General features: G+C 38.5%; 1 protein-coding gene across 4 annotated transcripts in view; it reads left to right on the forward strand.

The window, feature by feature from the left end:
* Positions 1–25,268, forward strand: part of INPP4B (inositol polyphosphate-4-phosphatase type II B) — an 880,599-nt gene that overhangs the window by 558,516 nt on the left and 296,815 nt on the right. For all 4 annotated transcript variants that reach the window (XM_082610957.1, XM_082610958.1, XM_082610956.1 and 1 more), the window contains one exon: positions 1,832–1,948. In XM_082610957.1, coding sequence (XP_082467083.1) covers positions 1,832–1,948 — 117 coding nt within the window. The remainder of the gene's footprint in view (positions 1–1,831; positions 1,949–25,268) is intronic.

Here is a 25,268-nt window from a genome sequence, read left to right on the forward strand (position 1 = left end):
GTAGAAGAAAAATCCCCACTCTGTATCTTTGAATAGAGTACTAAATGGGGGGGGGGGGAAATATATATATATATAAATTTTAAATTAAATGGAATGAATATTTCTTTGAGGGGCAAAAAAGAAAGTTGTAAACTACCTAGAGGCGTTTTAAACGCAAGTGTTTATGCCCTTTTCATTTTTTCCTGTATTCTTTAGATTGTCTGTGGAAGCTTCATATTCTCTGCCTTTCGTGCATGTCAGAAGCTTCATATTCTCTGCCTTTCGTGTGTGTCTTTTTAAAGTATGATGTTTTTCAAAGAAAGGTGGATAATTAACTTGAGACACTGTAATGTTTCTAGGCAAAAGGTGTAAATATTATTCATCCGTTGAGAGATTTCCTATTTACATTTATTGTTGCTAATATAATACTCAAAATGTGTTGGGAGGAAACTTGTTATTGTGTTGGACCAGATTCAAAAGAGGAAGTGTTTCCCTTTTGATTATTTTGTTCTCATCACATATTTCACAGCCTTAGTGAATGAGTGATACTTATTCTCTGGGACTAAAGAAAATGTTCTCTACACTCCTTAAGCTTTGCTTTTCTTCGACTTGGGAGCCCTTTCTGTTTTGAACGAGGAGTTTCTCTGCAAGAGTCTAAGCTGCCTACCCCAGACCTGGCTTGCTCAGTGCCATTTGTGGAATAAATGATTCAGACGAAACTCCATTCATTTCTCTAATGGGAATGACCCAGATCCTACACGTAGCCCCGACTCTGTCCTTGGGAAACTTTACGTTCCAATGCTGGTATCATTTGTAGTTAATGCTGTGGTTGAATAAACAAAAATAGTCTTATTCATTCAAGGAAAACTAAAATTGGAAAATTGTTCATTTATATGAAAACTATTTTCAAGCATTATTTCAACTTGATTATTTAAAAAATATTGTCAAAACTTAAAAGAAATTATTTATTTTGACACATTTATTTGAACATACATAGCTGTTGTTGACTGTTTCATTCACTGTGGGTTCCAGAGCATCTAACACTGTGCCAAACAAAAAGCAGTATTTGTTGAATAAAAGGAAGAAAGAATGAATGAATAAATTAATAACTTCAGCTTCCAGAAACTTCCCTAAACAACTGGCTTACAGAACTCTAGCAAACATCTCCATGATATTCAGTACTATGCATATTTAAATATAGATATAAAATTTAATGTTGGATGTCAGCTCTCTAAAAATGAATTCTGAGGCACGGAAAAACCCTGTGCACTGCATCCTGAACTAGTAATTTCATAGCCCCGAATGCATCATATTTAGCTTCTTTCATTAGTTTTCAAATCAGTCTGAGAAAAAAAAATACAGCTGAACATCTAAAAACAAATGGACGCTATCAGAGCATGGCTTTCAATTGAATCATTACAGAAAGGAAATAAAGGGACAGCGTAAGATTGCCAAATGGTTCTTGATGAGAAAAGAGCTTCATTTTAATTTGATCAGTCGATATCTCAGGTTATTTGCATAAATCACAGGTTATGTCCATTACATGTATTCTAAATGGACTGACAACTGACGCTAAAGAAGGGTGCTGCGTATAATGAAAATAAATTGTTTTTCAAGATTCTTAGCAGCTCTGACAATGATGAAGGGCATTTACTATCAACAGCTCTATCCGTACTCTGGGGCCCTGGGCCGTGTTGTTCCCTGTGGCCATCATCTGGCAATTCAGATATCTCTTCTAATAGAACCACTTCCTAGAAAAACAGACCCAGACACTTTCTGCATTCTCATGTGTCACTGCATGCTGCTGACTGCTGCCTTATTGAATCAAAGTTGTCTGCTTGTGCTGTTACAGGGAACAAGAGACCCACTGTTCTTGACTGGTGTCACATTCCCATCTGAGTATCCCATCTATGAGGAGACCAAAATAAAACTAACAGTCTATGATGTCAAGGATAAGTCTTATGACACTGTAAGTACTTGTACTTATTTCTTTCTTTGGGAAAAGCAGTAGGCTTTTCCAATCCATTGGGTTTTTGATGTAACTGGCATTTTTTGAAGAGGGGCTTTGTACTGTGTTTATGGTCGTCTTATGTTTATAGTTTGCTGGGATTTCTTTCAAATTCATTTGGCTTAGTGCCATACTGGCAACTGGTTAGGAGCAAAAGCTTTCAGAACAGTTTTTCCTCTTTTTCAGGGAGGCTGGCTGGATGTCTTGGTTTACATTTTTGTTGTTATGCTTTAGGAGTTGTTGAAGGAGCAGCACCGTGAGCAGAAAGCAAGTGGAAGAGCTTAAATAATGTTTCAAAACTTTCTAGATATTGTCATTATTCTAAAATGGGATTGATAAAGTATTCTGCTTTCACAATTTATTCCTTTATGTACTGAATAAGAGAAACTCCCTCTGTTCTTCTGATGTTGTCTGTGGGACCAAAGCAAACAGAGGAGGAAGTAACCGTCAGCATGAGGCAGAAGCTTTCATTGGCCTAGTTACAGGAAGGTCATGTCAAGTCCTGATGGTCTTTTGTCCTAGGCTGTTCCTACTAGGTCTGACTTTTCCTCTGCTTGAATCAGTGGGTTCAAGTGAGACCGTTAGGTACCCAGGCACTGCCTCTGGAGCCCACTCTGAAAATCCCTGGACAGGAGAGAATGTTATTGATAGGTGTTGAGAAGAGGATGGTTTAGCCCTCTTCTTTAAATCTCTCCCATCAGCATGAACTTTTGTCTGTTTTCAAGGCTGGGTGAGCTGTGGGAGTATTGATGGCCCACAGTGAAGTATAAGCCAGGAAACACTTTGAAGGCAGGTAGACCAGTAGGTTCTGGGAGAATTCTGCTTGAGGCCATGGGGTGCTGCCCGGCTTGGAGAGTCACACACACCTGGTTGAGGGGAAATGCACCTTTCAGCTCTGCCCTCACTAGGCATTTCTGTCTTGCTCATGAGTCTCTCTTTCCTTTGCATTCTTTACCCTGAAACATGTAACATAGGTAGATGGTAGGTATATGTAACAGAGAAAAAAATCTTCTGCATCGAAGGCATTCCTACTCAGCCCCAGAAAAGTTCATGTCTTCAAAACTGCAGAAGAAATGCCCAATGAAATGCACAGCACATATGTGGTATGGAAACAGTGATGGCGGTCATGTAGAGCGGTTGAGAAGGCAGACTGTCTGGTTCCCGTTCCACTTTGAGACTCTGGGAGAATTGATCCTCATTTATATTTACCTGGTGGGGGCAAAGGGGGTTTTGTAAAGATTAAATAAGCTAATATATGAAACATATTTAGAAGACTTAACAGCTACAGATTAATAAGTGCATGTTTATTATCGCTGTAGTTATTGTTTTGGCTACTGCCTTGTGGTCTTTCATAAATAGTAAAAATCAAAATGTGCTCAGTATACAAGTCATAATATTTTTTAGACTTATTTCTAGGTATATGGTTTTTTATGCTAGTATACAAGGTATTGTTTTAAAAGTACAGTTTTAAATTTTTGTTTGCTAATAGGTAGAGATATAATCATTTCTTTATATTGACTTTGTAGCCAAGGCTGCAGCCTTGCTAAATTCACATATTAGTTCTAAAGGATTTTTTTCATGGATTCCATAGAGTTTTGTAAAATACACAATTATGTTATCTGTGAATAATGAAATATTTATGTTTCCCTTTCCAATCATTGTGCATTTTATCTTTCCTTATTGCACTGGCTGGGTAGGACATTTAATACAGTATTGATAGAAGTGGTAACAGTGGAAATCCTGGTTTTGTTCCCAAACTTAAGGGGAAAGTGTTTATATATCACCATTAAGTATGATCTTAACTGTAAGTTTTTCATAGATGCCTTTTTATCAGATTGAGGAATTTCCCTTCTATCTATAATTTTCTGTATATTTTTGTTATCATGAATGGTGTTGGATTGAGTCAAACTATATTTTTCTGGTATGTGTTGAGATGCTGAAATGTTTTTCTTATATATTCTGTTAGTGTAATGAATTACTTTAGTTTTGTATGTTAAACCAACCTTAGATTCCTGGAGCAATTTTTTTTCTTTAATTCACTGCTCTTCCACGTCTTTGCCAAGCTTCAGCCTAGTATGTGGGGGAATCAACCTCTGCTCTTCAGCCCTCGCCTTAGAGAAAGCCCAGTGCACCTTAGCAGTGAATCTCATTGCTCTTTTGCCCCCCATCCTTCATTGGAATACCCTCCTGCATGATGTGACATCCCATGGGAAAAATTAGGTGGATGGGTGAGACTCAGGCTGTGGCTAGGGCTCCTAGGGATTCAGATTTCTTGTGCCAGGTCACATGGGCTCATTATAGAAATTCATTACAAGTTCAGCTGGTTTCTATGGAAGATCCTCTACTTCCTGCTACTCAGCCAAGGATGACACCAGCCCTGGGCATTTCTTCCTCTACTAAGGGTCTGTCACCATCTGGATTTCATTTCCTTTTGGTTTATTTATACCCTCAGTTTTCTGATAGGTTTAACAAAAGGTATGATTTGGTGGCATATATGACCTCTTCTCAGTGTAACAATGGGAGTGACAGTCTCTTGCAACTTTTTACATCTTAACCAGAAGCACAAGTGCTACTTATTTAACATCTTCCCTTTAGCATTTATGCTGCTCTCTGTATATCTGCATTTCCATCTCTTCCTTTAATTTCCTCTTCTCTGTAGTTACATATCAAGTGCATTCCATTCTACCCTGCTCTTTACATTGTTTTCCCTTTTCTCACGTATTCCAGTTCTTTCTTTGTGCCACTATTCTCTGCATGGGCACAGTACTTGCTCTATATCATCTGTTTAGAGATTTTTGTTTTTTGTTTTTGTTTGGATTCCCACAATAGAGAAAAGGATATTCATCAATACCTCCTCACTTTCCAGAAGAAAATGTTGTTTGCATGGAGAAAGACTGGCTCTTAGACAATAACGTAAGAAAATAAATTGACTCATGAAGCAAAACATGCTTCTTACAAATTTCTGGGGGCCATAGCAGAGTGGCTGCTTGACTGTGAGGTAGCCACATCCTTATTATATGGAGATTAGCAGAACTGTAGTTTCAGTGTTTTCACCCTTGACTGTCTTCAGATGTGTGAGTTATGGAAACATTGTTTAACCTAGCTTAAAAAAGAAAAAAAATAAATAAAACATTAATTAATAAAAGAAAAATTAATTTGTCTTTTTACAATTAAAGTAGAAATGGTTAGTTAAGGCCATTTCCCATTCTCTTTCCAAAACAGGGTAACTGTATGCATGTTCATCAAAAACATAGAGAAACTTAGTCTACCCTGTATTCCCTAATGGAATACTGAAATTGGTGGGGATTAGTGATCCTCGTAATATTTAAAGAGTTCTTGCAAGTTTAGAAGTAGGGTCAAAAAATTGAGCAAAGTATTTTATGAGCCAGTCCTCAGGAAAAAAAAAAAAAATCAAATGACCAAGAAACATAAAAAGTGTCCTAACTGTATTTTCTTGGAAACACAAATTAAAAGAGCAATGTGATCATCAATTTTTGCTAATAAACTGGCAAAAAATTTGAAGACCATTGCTGGCAGGAATGTGGGAAAAGTGCCCTTTCGTACAGTGCAGACTGAATGTAAAATTTCACAACTTAAAAAACAAAAAAATCTGCCAGCATCTAGTCAAATGAAAGGCAAGTGTACATTTCGATTTAGCAATGTTACTGTTAGCTGTCAACCTCATAGATGTAAAGCCACCAGTACTTAAGGATATATGGAGAAGAATGTTTGAGCATTACTGTGAAAAATTAGAGGGAAAGTGTGAATAAATTCTGGTGTATCCTAATTAGGGATATTATGAAGCCTTAGAAAAGAACTATTAACTGGAGCTCTAAAAGTAGACTTGGAAGAAGAGCCACAAGGTATTGCATACTTAGGAAAAGCACGATACAGAAAATAATGTATAAGAGAATACTATTTTTTGAAAATGAATAATAAAAAATGCCTTTATATATGTATGTGTGTTGTGTTTATAGTTAAGCAATATATAATTGTAAATGACTGTTGAGTATGTAGAAAAATATAAGAGAATAAATGCAGTGAATGGAATGGGGGAGAAGAGGAATAGATAATGAAAGAAAAAGAAAGAAAGGAAACAGGAGAGCATGAAATAAAATAATAGTATGATCAAACAATCCTGCTAGTGGATTTTCTGAAAATAAAATAAAATAAATGTAACTTTAAAAGGTAAGTGTCATTTATATTACTTCCATGCAAAATACATTGTCCTCAGAGGAATGTCACTTTTGCATCCTCAAAATTCAAAGCAGGAGGGCTGTCAGTAGCCTGGATGGGAGGGAACTGCTACAAACAAGTGGCCACCTATAGGAATGCTGGCAGGTGCGGGGCAGTGCCTGGGGAGGTGGCAGACCTGAGGTACCTACCGTCGGGGGGATCATCTGTAGGGAATGCAGGCAGTAGCTGAAAACCTCACCAAGGCCAGTCAGAGCAGAAGAGGAAGAAGATGGTCATCATTTGCATTACTTGATGAAGCCCTGGGAACTCCCTGAAATAACTAGGGGAACTTGTAGGGGACTCAAGGATCTGAGATCACAAGTTGGAGCTCCGTCTTCCGGTGCTGTTGTAGTCAGTAAACTGGATAATGAATTCATGCTTCCAAGTAGATTTAGGAGCATTTATTTATTTATTTATTTATTTATTTATTTATTTTTAACCTGCTAACACCAATCAAATGATCTGATAACTGCCCACTGGGATTTGTGAGTCTAACTTGGACCCTGAACTGAGAGAGAGTTTATTTCTGCTTCCCCTTATGTCCCTCTGAGATATTGACCTCATTCTGATAGTTTTCAAGCATTTGCGAGTTGTTACCATTTTTCCAGTGGCTTAGGCTGTGAGTGCCTGGCTGGCCAGCTCTGTCTCATTCATGCAGCAGCCTTCTTGGCACAGCTGTGAGGGCAGGTGGAAGCTTAGGGAACATTCTATCTGATGGGGTGGATCCCTGAACAGCCCGACGTGGGCACAGAGAACATGTGTCTTGCATTGGCTTCCCGTTCCTGCTTGGTTTTGCAAAGCTGAAATGTGATATGTTGCCAAAACATTTCTTCTGATTAGAAAGGAGCAGAAACTAGTGATTTAAAAGGTCAGTGTGCTATACAGCTCAGAATAGCTTTTAATTACCTTAAGTTTATATATGCAGCACAGTGGGAACAAAGGGAGATTCTAAAGAAAACTAGGCTTTCTTTAGAGTCATGTGAATGGAACGATAATTACAGCTAGGTTCCAGCTGGTATTTAAGTTCACCTGAAAAGTATTTTTAAACATACGGAGAAAAGTCATGTGTATCTACCAAGGCAGAAGGTGAGGCCACATTCTGAACAAAGTTGAGGGACATCTGGTTCCACATCACAAAGATTTTCTTCTCAAGTTGCTATGAGCCGGGTTACTCAGGTTTCATGGCAGTAAGTCAAGCTATCTTTTAAGATGTGCCCCTTGAGTATGGAGCTAAATGCTGAGGGGGCCGATGTCCTAAGGAATTCAGTGTGTGAGTTCACAGAGATACTGGTCTTTCAGACAAACCTGGGTAATAGTTTTTAACCAGGAGAGAGAGAGAGCTGCGCTTGGAAGACACTATCAAGATTTGTTTAATCAGAAGGGGTCTCTAAGGATATTTAAACTTTTAAATAATATACTGATAATTTTTTAAACTGCTGTTTTGTTTTGAAAAGGGCACTGATAGTCACCTTAGCATGTTGGAATGTGGGAAAGCAGTTTCCCAAGAAAATCTTAATTGGATAGGTTTTAAGTGTAAACAAGAGCTCACCCACCTTCCCCCCGCCTGCCCACACTCAGGGAATTTGGAGCATGTGTTATGGCTACAACATTTGCTTTTCATTCCTAAGTTTAAATTGAGGCACAGTGAAATGTGCATAGCAGCTTGCTGTGGCCTCCAAGCAACAAAGAAACTGAGGGCTCATATCAGAAACTCTGGACGCGTGCTTGTGTCTTCATACCTACATGTATAACAGTTTTAAATATGAGTATGTACACGGAGTAGAATTCACAAATTTGTATTTATGTACATTAGGTAAGGCTTTAAAGCTGAAATTCCAGGATCAAGTTCATTTGTTGCCATGCAAGGCCAAAAATATGCTTAGGGCAATGTTAATATTCAGAGAAATGTTCTTCTGTTTGTAAAGAGAACCTTTTCAGTTAGTGTAGGCTTAAAGGAAGAAGGATGTCTTTCAAATTCTGTTTTATTGCCTTCCCCATTCTGCTTTCCCCAGCACACACACGTAATAGTTGCTTCCCCTTGGTATTAGCGTCTTCGACTTTGAACTTGCAATCTAAACAAGTATCTGAAAAAAGACAATACCAAACTGGAGATGAATTATTGAATTGTTATAAGAAACCATAAGAGGCATTTGAAAACCACACCAGTGGGTGCAAGAGCAAGGTTTCTGAATGCCATTATGGGAAAATCAGGTTCACATAGTGTTGGAAACAAGCAAAGCAGGGACGTTTTCAAACTTGGGATCAAGGATACAATTCTCTGTCCCCTCAAGGATCCTTTCCCAGTCGTGATGCCACATTGAGAATAAAGAACATCAAGTTTAGAATCAGAAGCTCTAATCTAAAATCAGCTACTTAGTTGTGTGGCTTTAGATAAGTTAACTTTTTTGGGTCTCAGTTTCCCCAGCTCTGAAATGGAAACCATAATACTTGCTCTGTCTACTGCTGAAAGGAAAAGAGGCTAACACATGTAAAAGTGCTTTGAAAACTAAAAATACAGTAGAAATGCACATCTCATCATTGTTTACTGCAGATATTATTCTTGTACTGAGGGCATTCTTTCCCGAGTGACACTAGTGTATCTCCAAGAGAAGGGTTAGTGGTTTCCTGGTATCAGACTCCTCAAGGCTGACCACGTTTCCAGTGAATTGATCAGTCTGGATATCTTGTCAGTGTTCTCGTGAGATGATTTGTGGCTGGGTGCTGAGCCTATGCTGGTACACCAGAGCTGTTTCAGTTTGAAACAAGTGACTAGCAATGAATAAGAATCAACTTTCTCTGTTCTTATTTTAATATTTCATTAACCTGATACTCTGTATTCTGATACTCCAATATTCATTTCCTGAGTATTTCTTTACAAAAAGGGAGAAAAACAGCAAAAGATAATGCAAGGCATGTCCACGTTTTTCATTATAAGAGTCATTTTGATACCTGACTCTCATTTTCTGACTTGGGTTACAAGGGACATTGTGTCTATGGGTCTATCTTCTGAAACCACACATGAGAAAGAATGAGAGAAAAAAAACCCCTCTTCTTTACGATTCACTTTTCATACTTATACAGATGGGCTGACCAGTGAATCACCCTGTACCTCTTTTTCACACTTCCAACTCTGAGTCATCATCTAGTTTGATTTTTTTTTTTTTTTTTTTTTTTTTTGCGGTACGCGGGCCTCTCACTGTTGTGGCCTCTCCTGTTGCGGAGCACAGGCTCCGGACGTGCAGGCTCAATGGCCATGTCTCACGAGCCCAGCCGCTCCGTGGCATGTGGGATCTTCCCGGACTGGGGCACGAACCTGTGTCCCCTGCATCGGCAGGCGGACTCTCAACAACTGCGCCACCAGGGAAGCCCCCAGTTTGAGTTTTGAGACATCTTTCTAACTGCCCCAAATGAAATGCTTTTATAAGATTCTTTGACCTTGGATATAGCAGAAAGTAAAAGTGGAGAATAAAGAATTCTTTTCTACCTTCATTACAATCTTGCTTGCTTTCTTAAAACATTTGTTAGATGGAAGCAGAATGTTTCTTCTCTAGTCTGACCTCATGAAATTCATGAATGCTTAACTAGATGAGACTGTTTGAAGGAACTTCTGAGACCAAAGCCACCTAAAAGTTATGAAAAAAAACTTCTTTTTGTTTGTTTTTCTTCTGCAAGGCAAATGGCTTAAGCATTTAGACTCTCAGAAACACCAAAGATAAAATAGAAGAAAAGGCTTGAGTTATTAATTAATTAAACATCAGACCAGAGTACAAGTGGTATTTTTAGATGGCAGATTAAAGGATAGGATTAACTTACCCTATAGCTATACGTATTACTTCACCTTTTACAGCAGTGCTAATTTTATTTGGGACGTCACAGAAAATAAAGAACAAATAAATTACATAAAACTTCAATAATTACAAAGAATTTGTACATGTAGTATTACAGTTGAACCTCATAGAGACCCTGTTGAGTCAGAGAGCTAGGAAGTAAATTTAAATAATTTGTTCAAGGTCGTATTGAAATGTCAACCAGAATCTGAATCTTCTGTTATTGAATCTATTGGAGTGTGGGAGGTTTTTCAGGAACAGTGAGTTTCCTAACTCTATTAATAATTTGAAGTTGATGATGACTTTCAGTCAAGCTGCTGCTGAAGGGGACCACCCTTGTAAATGTGGTTAAGAACTTCCTCTTTAAATTGACCTCCAGGAAAGGGAAGAGGCGTTCTGAAGGCTCTATCAATATCTTGAGTAACTGCCTTAGATAATGCATCTTTCTCCTGGGTCAGCGTATCTGCCTTCAGGTGCTGAAATGCCCTGATGACCTTTCCATTGTTCATTTCAATTTGATTACGCCTACCTTGGGTTCCCATGTAGCAGCTATAGCTACGTTAGTGTTATTTGGTGCCTGTCTCAGGTTAGCTGAGTTACAGCTTGTAAGACTTCAGTGTCGGGGCTTCCCTGGTGGCGCAGTGGTTGAGAATCTGCCTGCCAGTGCAGAGGACACGGGTTCGAGCCCTGGTCTGGGAGGAGCCCACATGCCGCGGAGCAATTGGCCCCGTGAGCCACAATTACTGAGCCTGTGCGTCTGGAGCCTGTGCTCCGCAACGGGAGAGGCCACGATAGTGAGAGGCCTGCGCACCGCGATGAAGAGTGGCCCCCACTTGCCGCAACTAGAGAAAGCTCTCGCACAGAAACGAAGACCCAACACAGCCATAAATAAATAAATTAAAAAAAAAAAAAAAAGACTTCAGTGTCGGCAAACAGACATCCTGGAGGAGCTAAGCCACGTTGCCAAGTGATCATGAGATCTTATTCTAGGATGCTGACAATGTCATGATAAAAATAGTCAAATGAGGAAAAAAGCTGTATATCTTAGTGCTGTTTCCTCCAGTTGGAAGTTCCTAGAGATTATTTGCTCTGCCCTGTTTAGTCATGTCACAATTTATTAATTCACTTAAGTATTTTTATACTTATTCTGTGAAATAAGAAATATTAATATTGGCTATATTAAGAAAACACAAAGATATGACAAATGCGCAGGCTTCTTTATATTAATTTGATTTTTGCTACCATAAGATTGACATACAGATGAGATATCCATGTAGAAATATCTAAGCAATCATTTGTAAATAGGTGCATGGAATTAGGGGAAAGTGACAAGATTTATATTGTCTGGAAGCACCTAACAGTCACTTAAAATTTATTTTGTATTTTTTCTCGCACAGCAAAGGGGAAAGGGGAGTATTATCTCATTCTGTTCTGTTTCCTCAGGAAAGCAAACTTGTCCCAGACTTTTTCTTGCATTTCATTGGCTAGAATTGTGTCCCATACTCACCAGTAATAGCAAGGGAAGTTGAGAAAACAAGTATCTGTTCTTTCAAACTTTCTTTGTTGGAATTTGTAAAAAAAGAAGCAAGTTGGAAATGACTTTTTAAATTATGAAGTAACCATAGTATTTGGAATAAAGATTTAGAAGGCACCTTTATAGACGTGATTTTTGAAAATCAGAGAATCAGGAAAGAGAAATAGGAGAAAGTGATCAAAGTGAGAACCTTGGGAAATAGTGACTATGGAGAATGAGAGAACCAGGTTTTCAGTAAAAAGATAAGGAGCAACCTCACAGCCATTAGGATGGCTATTGTCAAAACACCAGGAAATAACAAGTTCTATTCCTCCATGGCTAGGGTGTGGAGGGACTGGAACCTTTGTGCACCATCAGTAGAAATGCAAAATGGTGAAACTACTACTGAAAGCAGTATGGAGGTTCCTCAAAAAATTAAAAACAGAGTTGCCATGCCATCCAGCAATCCCACTTCTGGGTGTATATCCAAAAAGTTGAAATCAGGATCTCAGAGATACTTGTACAGCCATGTTCACAGCAGCACTATTCACAGTAGCCAAGAGGTGAAAGCAACCCAAATGTCTATCAATGGTTGAGTAGATTAAAAAAAAAATGTGGTATATACATACAACACAATATTATTCAGCCTTGAAAAAAGAAGGAAATCCTGTCATATGCCACAACCAGATGGATCTTGTTGACATTGTGCTGTGTGAAATAAGCTGATTACAAAAAGACAAATACTGTATGACATCATATATATGAGGTACCTAAAGTAGTTAAATTCATAGAAACAGAAAGTAGAATGTTGATTACCAAGGGCTGGGGAGAGAGGGAAAGGGAAGTTGTTATTTAATGAGTTTCAGTTTTGCAAGATGAGAAAGTTTTGGAGATCTGTTTTACAACAATATGAATATACTTAACACTACTGAACTGTCTACTTAAAAATAGTTAAGATGATAAATTACAGGTTATATATTTTTTCCCCACAGTTTAAAAAAAAAAAAAACCTACTTCAGCTTTCTACTTTGGTCAGTTTGGGCTGGGGCCCAAAAAGTTGAATTTCTAACAAGTTCCCAGGTACTGCTGCTACTGCTGATCCACTGGTCATACTTTGGGAATCACTGCTCTGATGTAAGACTTATCACTCAATCCCATAATCCTCTGTTTATAGTCTAGCTCTCCTTCAGACTGAACTCTTAGAACAGGTACCATTTAGGTTGTCTTACATCCTCAGGTTCTAACCCACTATTTGTTCCTGAATAAATTGGTGTTGAATAAAAAAAGATAGGGAAAAAAAGACTTAAAAAACCGTAAGAAAAAAGAAATGAAGAGAACCAGATTGTGCAGTGCCTTAGAAACCAAATTAGGGGAAAATTTTAAGATAGAGATGAAGGTTAGTGTTGCCTAGTGCTACAGAGATACCAAGGAAGGTGAAAAAAGATGACTGGATTTAGTGATTAGGAGGTCAGTAGCCTTTCAGAAAACAGTTAGAATCCAAGGGATCAAGGAACAAGTGAGGTGCTAAGATTGTAAATACTGGGTAGCAAAAAGGAGACAGAAGAAGGAAATGTGAGTGAACTCACAGAAAGCTTTTAGTTTAGGGTAAGTTTGAACACATTTGTAGAGAAGAACTAGACCACCTAAGCAAACTGCAGGAGTCCCCAGAGATTCTGGGGTAGTGGGAATTAGGGGTTCCAGAATAGGGAGCTGGAAATTTCTTGATAATTAGTCTTGCCTTTACTCGAAATTCCTGATTTATTCTTATTATTTTTAATTTCTTCTGCAGCAGTATTTATGTTACAGTCTCTTCCTTGGGTCAGTTTACCAAATGGGAAACAATGAAATACTTGGCTTGAACCTATTTCATTTGGGTAACAAGAGGAACTGACAAGTATTTTTATTATGTGTTTGGAGATTCTGATGGGAAAGAAATCATGTTATGTGAAGGTCACCAGTAACATGACTTCCTTAAGGAACATAAGATGAGTGTTGCCTAATCATTTCTCAATAAAAATTTATTTTAACTAGTTTGACAAACCCCAGGAATCCAAAATATTTATGATAAAATAAATTCATGTGGAAGAATGAGAGAAAGAATATATATGAAATTACATTCAGTTATGGCTTATATATTCTTTTCCCATAGCATCTCAACAATAGTGCAAGACGGAAAGCCCTCCTCTCTTTTGGGGGAGATCCTTCTTTTTTCTACATCTTCCAAAACGTTTACCCAAATGGGTTTTGCTAAGAAATCTGGATCATTGGGAAAAAAATTATAAGGAGAATGTTAGCATGAAAAATGCATCTTTGTTTGGAACTATAGTCTCTGAGATTATGTCTTAGGTTGTGAGCTGTGCTCATCTGAACCAGGGTTTATTTCCAGGTTCTGACATTAATTCTGTAAGCGGGGGCCAGTTACTTAATCTTTCTGGCCCTCAGTTCATTCAGCAATGAAACGATAATAGGAGTAAATATTACACAGGGTGGTTATAAGGACAGAATGAAACGATTGGTGTAAATCTTCTCGTATAGCAACTGGCATGTAGTGGCTGCTCAGTGCAGGCTAGCTGCTACTGCTGGGGTTCTTAATATGATGATGATGATGATGATGATGATGATGATGATGATGATGATGATATTTATATTTTAGCACCACAATTAACTTTGGAAAAAGTTTTGTGTATTTTTTTTTGTTTGCTTTAACAATAATTGCAGAAAGACTCTCAACTGGGAATGTGATAAAACCTAGTATTTCCTAAATGGCTGTTTACTTTCCATATTTAAAGGAGTGTGAGTGAACATACAGAAAGATCTCATTATATTTTGAATGTACGATCATCATTATCCTTATCCTAATAACAACAATACCTTTATAGCACTATTCTGTATCATGCACTGTTCTCTAGGCTTTCCCTATTTGCTCATTTAAGTTTCACAAACTACTAAGAGATAGATACCATTAGTATGACCTCCATTTTCCAGAAGAAAAAATTGAGACACAGGTACAAAGCCCTTAAGTAGAAGTGTTCAGATATAAACCAAGACATTTAGCTCCAGAGTCTGTGCTCTAATTAATCACTACATTTTAAATGACAATAAGTAACATGGTAAATAATACTTATTGTCTGGATATCTATTATATTTTACCATGAGAGTGTTTTTAGTTGTATAGTTTAGGTCTCAAAGGGAGAAATTCTAGCAATTTCACTAAAATATATTTTTCTCTAAGTGTTCAAGATTTCTGATCTTAGAATTTCAGCACCTTAAAAGGTCAAATGTTGTTACTCTATTCATCTTCTCAAACACTTTCTGCTTTATGAAAGGGCACCCATCTATTCAATATAGATGCAAAAGTAGAAGTTATGACACATACAGGTCTTGGCTCTTCAATCAGAGTTCTTTCCACTATGCGGCATTACGTAGAGTCAAGTCAGATTCTCAAAATAGTAATTGTGAGAGCCTGCAGCTACTTGAGACCGATCTCTGTTCTAGCAAAGAAAAGAAATGATTCTGTTTAAAACCCTCTATATTTCAAGTCCAGGAGAGAAGTGCACTGTATGCCCTTGTATTTATTTATTTACTTGTAGGCAGATACAGAGGGTAAGTCGTTGGTATCAGGGCTGAGACTGAGATAAAATCTACTTAAGCCATCACGTGAGATACTATCTGTGGTGATTCCAAGGCAGCAGCAGTAAAGATGCTCAGGTATTCACTTCCAATACGAGAAGACCGCTAAAATGCCTTCCCGCAGAGGAAGCACTTTTGCTGAAGTTAGGGATGGGAAGGATGTCATCAACCTTACTTATTTGTTTCTGAGAATGTGTCAAGCTGCTTGGTCAGAGGTACACTTCCCTACCAACTGTCAGAAGCCAGACTGGAAACAAAGTAAGGACTTGTGAAGGGAAAACTGCCCATCATTGAAAGGCCTGCCGAGCCTCTCTGCCCTTTTCCATTGGAGAACCAAATCCAAGTGATATTTGCTGCTTGTTTTTTTTTTTTTTTTTTTTTAATTTTTACTTTTCTTTAGTGTAGAGCATGTGTTACGTAAATATAAGGCTTGAGTATCCAGTCAGAATCAGAACTACTGTAAATATAAGGCTTGGGTATCTAGTCAGAATCTGAACTACTTTTATCAAGGTGATTTATTTTTAAGGAAAATCTAAAAGAGATTTAGAACTCTACACAAACTCCATGGGGACTCATTGTGCAGAGGTTGGTGTGCTTCATGAGACTGGGTGATTTTTCAATGTACCATTGTCCCAGGCTGGTAATTGAATATTGTGAAGGCGTTTATTTATATCTAGAACATGGACATTGGGGAGGAACAGACTTGGGTTTGAATATTGGCTGTTTATGAAGACCTTGAGCATTTAACCCTGGGTATTGAGTTTTCTCATTTCTAAAGGGAGGTATGAATAAGAATGTGAGTATAAGCTGTGATATTGTCTAGGTAGTCAATATGTTTATTTCTACTGGCATATCAATGTATTTTGTCAGAAGTTTTGTAGGCATGTGGCCTAAGCCAGGCCAATGAGACATTAACTGATCTATCAGGATTTTGTTTTGCCTGGAAATTCTGGAGGAAGAAGCCCTTTTCTTAGGATATGAAATGAAGTTCTCAACAGTTTTGTTGTTTCTGTTGGAGAATCTCTTTGAGAACAAGAGGGGAAAATCAAAACCCCAAGAGTTCGGATGATATTAACACCAGGATTTAGGTGTGCCTGAACAAGAATCACCACTGTATATTTAGGGGAGTTGACAAATTCCAACATCCCCTACTTTTCTTTCCCCTTCCTCCCTCCCTCCCTCCCTTCCTTCATTCCTTCCTTCCTTCCTGTTGGCACCTCCTCCTCTCTCACCATCACCTGTAAGAAACATCCAAGCTCCTTAACCTGGCATACACGTCTCTTCTTGAAGTGACCCAGGCATATTATCTCAGCAAATGTCTTCTTTTATTCTTCTACACATACCTGGAGTCCTGTATTTCCCCCAAAGGCTTATTTTTCTTGGGTTATTGGACATCCCATCATGTCTCTATTCCTTGGCAATTACTCTTTTCCCTTTCACCAATTCTCCTCTTATACTCACCTGCCTATTATGTCCTGTGCAGCTCCTTTGGAAAGCATTCCTTGATGTCTTTTTCCATTAATTTAGATCATTATTTTCTCTGAGCCCATAAGAGTTTGTAGAAACATATGTTCGAGCAATCACTTGGGTGGTTTCAGCATTTTGTTTCTTTGAATGCCCAGAACATACACCTTTTGACTTACAGTAGTATCTTTCACCATTCTGTAGCCTCACTGTCTCTCAGATTATGTGGTTTAGGAACGAACAAATAAGTATGTACAAATAACTTTTTTTTTCATAAATGGTTACGTGCTATACAGGCAGTAGTTATTATTATACAGAACATAAAGGAAAAATATATTATTTACTAATATTACATGATTGAGGGAATAGGGATGCCATTGTCCAAAATTTTGAATATTGGAAAAGAAGGAAATTATTATTTGGCTTTGGAGACACTGAATTTAAGTTGATAATGGTACTACTGAAAGTACCAGATTTTAACTCAACGTGTGGAATAAGATACAGAGAAGAATCCACACTTGACACTAAACCATTTATTATTATTTGTGACTCTTATGTTACAGTGTTACTTGGAAGATATATGAGAAATTAGGTGTTTTAATTCCAGAAGCAGGGACAATGACCTTTGTTTTAATGGGTTATTTTGTATTTGTAAGTTCCAGGGAATTGTGTGTTAAGAAAGTTCATTCCTCCATCTTTAATCTACTTGAATCAAGGTAGGAAAAGTCATGCAGTTATTAATCAGACAAGAACTATTGAACTCTCATTTCTGGATGGAGATGGAAATAGTTAGGAGGAAAAAAGGGTATAATGGAGTCAAATTAGACCTCCCTTCATGACTGTGTATACACATATATACATACATATGAATGAACTAATCTAAAATGTTAATCAATAAAAAGATATAGAATATTCATCCTAGAGAAGTAAATTAGAAGCATTCCAAACGTAGATAATTCTATTTTTAATAAAAACACTGTATCCCTTCATGGGTTCTCATGTGATGCAAGAATAAATTAATAGCATTTGTTGAAGCCGAGACCAGGGAGCTTGGTAAAAAACATGGTACAAACAGAATTTTCTCACAAAATTCAAAAGGTTCAAAAGAAAAGATTGGCTGAGGAAAGCTATTAGTTATCCAATCAGCATTTTCCCTGGGAGAAAACATAAAAATGAGAATCCTCGTGTTAAAAAGTATGTGGTTAGTTTAAAGATATTTCCAAAGTGTTTTTTTTTAATTTAATGCACAGTTGCTGAATCCATACCATTGTACTTCTCTGAATTAGAAACTGCAGCTTGTCCCTCAATACTTTTCAGATAACATGGTTTTGAATGACAACCTCCCATAGCACAGGGATGCTGTAATGATTGAGGGTGCTATCTATCCATTAGTGAAAAATCAACAAAAGACATCTTTTTTTAACCCCCAACCTTATTAACTGATCCCAGGGGATATTCTTTTTGTTTCTAAATATGCTTATATGGTATCTATTACCACTGTAAATTATTGGCTTTTTCACAGCTCTTTATGAAATTGTACTGAACTAATTATTAAACTTCGTTAATTATGAAGACTTCCAATATAATTGGCCAGTTAGTATTTGAATTTTGTATTTCTCTGATGATTTCTATTTAGATTGAATGGTCTAAAAGATAGAAATTTGTCTTATTTTCATGTACCCAGATTAAAATTAAGAGCTACTATTTGTAACCAATACTAAGGTATCAGAGTAATTATGTTTTTGCAGCTCCCTTTTATATCCTTTGACATACACACATTATCTCTAGAGAATCAAACCTCATGACATAAATTGATGCAGCCAAACAGCCAGCATGATCAGAATCCTCACAAGACTCCTGGGAGGATATTCTGCATTCCTTGTTTCTATGAGATACTGGTGCAGCTAGTGTACTCAGAGGATAGTCCTGTAATGTGCTCTTTATTATCATTATATACTTATTCACGAGAAGAAGAACCATGGCCTTGCTCATTTCGCATTGGCAGAAACCTTCACCGTCCCCCTTTACAATGAAAAATGCAGTCCCTGTCTTGAATGCAGTCATGAAAAATGAGGAGAACAAAAAGCTGACTAATGAAGCTAATTATGGTTATCAATTCCAAGGAATTCAATGATATCACAAAATCCAAGAATTATTGAGAAGGGTCTGTTCATAGCCAAATGTTAATAATCGAGAACATCTCTCAAGTCTTCAGTGAAACAGCTCTTAACATTTCATCTTCACCAAATTTTCATTAACAGAGCTGTGATGATATAAATGTTTGGGGTAAATCCCTCCATGCCTCAAAAGTGCAACTCTCATGGTTCACTCTTTATTTCCCTAATACCAGATCCATTTAATCCTTATGTGTCCTTAATATAAGTATTTCATCGAATCTGAATTATATATGACATTTTCTAGCTCTCTATATTTTCTTCCCTATGTTTCCTGAATTACCAAAGGTGTGTAGAATAATTTGTCAGTTAGGTGCCTAAGATGGGACAAATTTGTTCTCTTAAAACAAGGAAAGATGGAGAGAAGGATCTCAGTGCTGAATTAGGAAAAAGAACATACCCCTTGTATCAAAGAAGTTTAGATCTTTGTATCCTGTTCCAAGTATCAATGGCTCCAGGCAGAAGGAAACTTACGTTGTTTGGCACTTTCTTCTTTAATTTACTACTAGTCCTGTGAACACTCAATGTTGGGCTGTCAGATGCTTGGAGAACTGCAGTTTTAATACATTCTTCGAAATCTCTTAGGTTTTTCTATATTCAGTGTTGCGTCTTATTTCATTGTCAAAATAGGTTTTTGAAACCTCAGACTATCAGTTAAGAAAAGTCTGGTTTACTCTGTTCTAAATTCCGTATTAACAGAGGACGGGGTTATTTTGTTTACTGTGCCCCTGCCTCTTCCACCCCACAGCCATTCTTCTCCACGCTTCTCCATCCTGCTCTGGTCTCCCCAATCTCAGGCTTTGAGATTTCTTGCTTTTCAGCTCTACGCAGAGTTCAGCCACTGTGAGGCCCTGCTGAAGATCAGGGCATGCGGGGGAGAGAATCAGACAACGTACAGCCCTCAATCCCATCCCTAACCCTTGCTCGGGTTCTGGAATTGTCTGCTTCCTCCTCCTGCCACTGTTCCTGTCCAGTTCTGCAGAACACTCCTGGCTCCATCTCTCAGCAGGTCCCCAGCAAATGTGGTTCCTCCCTTCTCCCTTCCCACCAGTGGTGTTGAGGACCAATAGCTGTGGCTACATTCCCTGGTGCTTCCCCGACCCTTCTTAGGTCCCTGACCCTCCTACGACTCTGTAACAGTCCTAATCTTTAATCTTCTTCAGTTATACCATTTTGAGTGTGCCATGTGTTTCTTCCTAGGCCCTGATTGATGCAGCAAATATGACATGCTTTAGACAGGAAATATCTTGTTTATTACATAGTCTTTTGCTGATGGCGAAATCTTCAAACTTTAGGACATTTACATCTGTTCCAATCTTTTCTCCTTATTGACTATGTCCTGTTTATCTTTGCCTTTCTAAGTCTGTATCAACTCACAGCACACTGTATTCCTCACAGGATGGTTCAAGGAAGTCTTTGGTCAATTGAACTGGCATGAATTCACACTGAATTCTCTTATTTTCATTGCATTGGACACCATGATTAATAATGCTGAACTGAACGTAGATTTTTTTTTTTTTTTTTTTTTTTGGTGGTACGTGGGCCTCTCACCGTTGTGGCCTCTCCCGTTGTGGAGAACAGGCTCCGGATGCGCAGGCTCAGCGGCCATGGCCCACACGGGCCCAGCCACTCCGCAGCATGTGGGATCTTCCCGGACCAGGGCCCAAACCCGCGTCCCCTGCATCGGCAGGCGGACTCTCAACCACTGTGCCACCAGGGAAGCCCTGAACATAGATTTTTGAGTGACAGTTTGCCTACTTAACCTAAAATAGTCATTTGTTGTAATCATGTTGTGCTTTACTTCTCCTTTTCTGTATATGTGATTTACCTTAGTTATTCTCATGCAGAAACTTAATGAATAAGCCTTTTAAATTAGAAATAGCTGCCTGTAATAATATTTTATTAGAACCATTTATTCTTTAGTATTTTATGCAGAATTATGGTTATCATTTTATAATGTGGGAAAACACTTTTCAAAATTATTGTTGAATTAAGGTAGTGATAGGGTCAATTTATATAATCAGGATGCAGGGTCAAATGGAGTAAGTGAAGAAAATATTTGATTATTTGGACCATTATTAGTAATTTGGAGAAGAAAACTACTGTAAAACTTTCATGTTTTTTTAAAAATAGTGATGTATGATCTATAATGATGCTTTGTGGTTTTATGCCTCGCTGAATCTTGGCTGCTTTAGCAAGGCACATGCATTATAATGAGCTGCTGTGTGAAATGACTAATGTTGTGAACACACATTACATTTAATTGATGTAGCCACATGTCTGAAATAAATGCTCCTTGTAGCGTCGAGTGTAAACATCTCTAGATTCTTCAATTTGCACTGCCCACATCTGAGTGTAAAAGTAGGAATCTGAAAACTGCAGGTTCTGCTGAAAGAGAGGGCTACGGATGTTCACTTCTTTTTATTTCTTCTTCTGCCTATTACTTATGTGTTGTTTTTATTCCAGTAAATCATCTCTGTAGAGAAGCATAAGTAATATCCTCCTTTCGCTGCTAAAGCCTCCATGGTCTTTGTTGATTTTTGCATCTGTGTGTGTCTAGTTTATGGAGAAGGCCCGGCTCAGTGGGGAACACACAGGAAATGGTTTTATTTTTCACCAGTCTTTGCTCCCTTATTGTGTTATGTCAAATTCCCCTTCCCAGCTGGGTAGCAGATTCCTTAATGACATCCTAGGCGTATGCCGTAATTCTCAAGTCATTTCCCATTACTCAAATTCTGTCCACTGGAAAATTCCAATCTCATTTCTTTTATAAAACTTTCCCTTCCAACATCATGGGCCAGGCTCCAGCCCCTTGACACATGTGGGAAGGGCGTGGCTTGCTTGTCCTTTCCTCCTACCTCTTCTTTACCTGTGAGCCCAGGGCAGGATTGGTTGGCCGGCCTTTGGACACTTTCTTCCTCTCATTTTCCTTGCGTGCTCAGGTGGGGAGCAAGAAAAAAGGGAAAAGAACAGTTGGCCCTTACCTGACTGGACCTGTTGTAATTTTCTCTTGATCTGTTACTGCTGCTTCTCAGGCTACTGCTGTCTTATTACTGCATAGATGGCTTTCTCCTGAGGGTGTGGGTAGGGGGCATGCATGAGTTTGTTGAAGTTCTCTGTGGGGGGCGTCCCTTATGCACAGGTTCTTGAAACTGATCCTGTTCATGTACCCCATACCCTCTTGCTGCTTGGGGCTGTCAGCTGGCTTGCAGTGCTTTTCTGTGGGTTGCTGGTATGGTGGTTCCAGTCCAGTTCTTTTCCACGAGGCCCACTTGACCATAGGAACCAAGTACTGGAAGTACAAGCTACGACACAAAAATCGTCTCCTTCTGTCCTTGGTCTTTTGTCAATTCCCTTTTCCTCTGCTTAGGTAGGTGCAAGGAAGATCAAGATACCTGCAGTAAGGGAAACCAGTGAGGTGCTAGAATCCCAGTGTCTAGTACAGATGCTCTCTGATCCCTCTTATTTAGCTTGTTTGATGGGGGCAGATTTTACTTCCCATTAGGTCAAGAATCTATGACTCTGGATGACCTTGTCCCTTTCTCCCTTCCCTTTTTTTTTTTTTTTTTTTTTTTTTTTTAGTAGACAGGTGAGAGAATTCAGGAGACTAGAGTGAGGTTTGGGGTTGGTAAGACTACTTCAGCTGTCTTAGAAAGCTCTGAAGATGAGAAGCCCTTATTGTTTGTAGTTCTCTTTAGAATATGAGATACTTATATTCTTTCCATTCTTAGAATTAATCACCAATTTGGAGCAACAGGAAAAGTCCCATTTAAGATCTTGTTACCTGGTCTTATATTCCTGTCGGCAGAGGCACCAGAGAGAGACGTTAGAGCTACATCCCTTTTCTGGAATCTCTCCAACCTCACTCCCCATCACCCCCCCCAACCTCACCTTAGGAGATTCTGTTACCCAGCTATGTAGAAGGAGCCCTGGGAAGGAGACAGGCACCTGGAGTCTAGTCTGATCTCGGCAGAGCTCAGCAGCTCGCTGGGACTTCATCCATCCCTGCCTCAGATAATCCATCTTGGCGAATGCAGATGGAACTACTGCCCCTACTTATCTTTCAGGGCTGTTGGAAGACAAACAAGATAATATCTGAAAACCCTTTGGAAGAAATGTGATGTATAAATCTAGGTGGCATTATACATGAGACACCACCCTCATCTTACGCGGGCCTCTCACCGTTGTGGCCTCTCCCGTTGTGGAGCACAGACTTAGGACACGCAGGCTCAGCAACCATGGCTCATGGGCCCAGCTGCTCCATGGCACGTGGGATCTTCCTGGACCGGGGCACGAACCCACGTCCCCTGCATCGGCAGGTGGCCTCTCAACCACTGCGCCACCAGGGAAGCCCTCAACGAGATTTAACATCATGGTTCTGCTTGGCTTTGAGCACTAACAGACTCTATTTCTTTAGGTCAGTTGTGCCATCTCTTTACGTTTACTTCAATATCTAAAAAAGTGTGCAGCAGACAATGGTATTATTTACCCCTCGGAGGCACTGTGAGAGTCAAATACACCAGGAGGTATGAGTGAGACACATAACATATTTTGAAATATATCTGAGTGTCTTTGTATGAATATATATATATATATTATAGCTCAATATAATATATATAATATATCCTTATACTTTTCCATAGACACACATATGTGTCACGTATATCCCTTCCATTTATGTCAATGACATGACACAATTATGAAACTTGCCTTGAAGTTTCTTAAGTTGATATATACAAATGATATAGGCTGCAACTCATTTTTATAATAATTAAAAATTTTTTGCATATTCATGCGTGTGCATGTGTGTGTGTTTACATGTGTGCACACATGTGTAATACTAGACTCTCCCCCATGTTCCAAAATTGATTCAAAACTCTGTCTTTCTCTGTACCTCCCCTCTGGTTATGGCACTTGAGCTACAACATAGTCAAAAGGCATTTAGAGGACCAAAGAACTATAGGGAGTTCGTAGACTTATCTGCATTTATAGATGAATTACTTCAACCCCTCACACATTCTGTAAGCTACGCTTTCTTCATTTTTCTCATTTTAGCTTTTTGTGAAACATCTAATCATCTGAGTTCTTACCCTCATAATTGATTTCTTTCTTTTATGTCTTTACTAATACCCAATTTTGATATACATAAGTTTTTGTCTCTGGTCAAAGTCCCTTCTTTATTAAGGGTTGTCAAGCTGTAAGTTGGGGCAGCATAGATTTTATTAGATGTACATAATTTTTAATTGTGTTAATTACTGCAGCTCCCCACCTCACCCCACTCCACCTCCCACTGAAGATTTTGATAGAATTTGTGCAGGATACCATATCCTGTTTCTTCTGGCTCTCTTCTTCCATCTCTATGTTGTGTTTCCTTAAGTCAGCCTTATTAAAGTACAGTTACCCTTATTCCTTAGGCCAAACTGGGTCATCATTGGGTGTTGCCTCAAGGTGAGGTGTTATAAGAAGCAAACAAATAGGGATAATATATTTCTTTGCATCTTTGTTTTTTTAGATGGGCTGCACCTTGTTCCTCACATACACTGTGCTTTCTGGAAATGCCTATGGATTTTTCTCTGTTTTTCTCCCACCCTCTCACCCTCATCTACTACCTCCATCGAAATAATACTCAATTTCATGGTCAGCTTAGACATTTTCCCAGGATTTCTTCCTAACACTCCAGTCATTAGGGATTTCTCTCTTCTCCTAATTCCCATAGCATCTGTGCCATGTTTATATTACCTGCTGCCCTTTATGGTTATTTGTATACATGTTTTTCTTTTGCACTAAGTCTGTGTCTTTCTTAAGAGCATGTTGTATTTACTTTTGTATTTCCCACACCACCAAGCATAATACCTTAAATGAAAAAATATAAGACAAACGTCTGTTGACATAATGGATTTATAGCATAGTTCATAATGTTGATACTCATAAAAGTAATTATTTTATTCATTCTCTTGTCCATGAATATTTATCTCCTACTGTGAGAGGTGACAATATACAGCCATAAATAAGGCATAAATGTTCATTACTGTCACAGAACTTGCAGAGAAGTCAGAGAGACACAAACAAACCAACAGATACATAATATAATAACAAATTGTAATCAATGCTAAGAAGAAACAGGATTTTGAGAGATTAAGAGGAGGGAATTTAATTTTATAAAGTATAATTAGGAAAAGCATCTGAGTAGGTGATACTCAGTTGGAAACTTGAAGGAAGTCCCTCAGCATATATATCTCCTTACATCTCATGGATTGAAATTTGGTGCCGAATCTAACTACAAGGTCTGAGACTTCCCTGGTGGTCCAGTGGTTAAGACTTCGCCTTCCAATGCAGGGGGTGTGGGTTCGATCCCTGGCTGGGGAACTAAGATCCCACATGCTTCACGACCAAAAAATCAAAACCTGAAACAGAAACAATATTGTAACAAATTCAGT

This window comes from Mesoplodon mirus, assembly GCF_964341445.2.
Source record: "Mesoplodon mirus genome assembly, chromosome: 2".
In the NCBI taxonomy this organism is placed as follows: Eukaryota; Metazoa; Chordata; class Mammalia; order Artiodactyla; family Ziphiidae; genus Mesoplodon; species Mesoplodon mirus.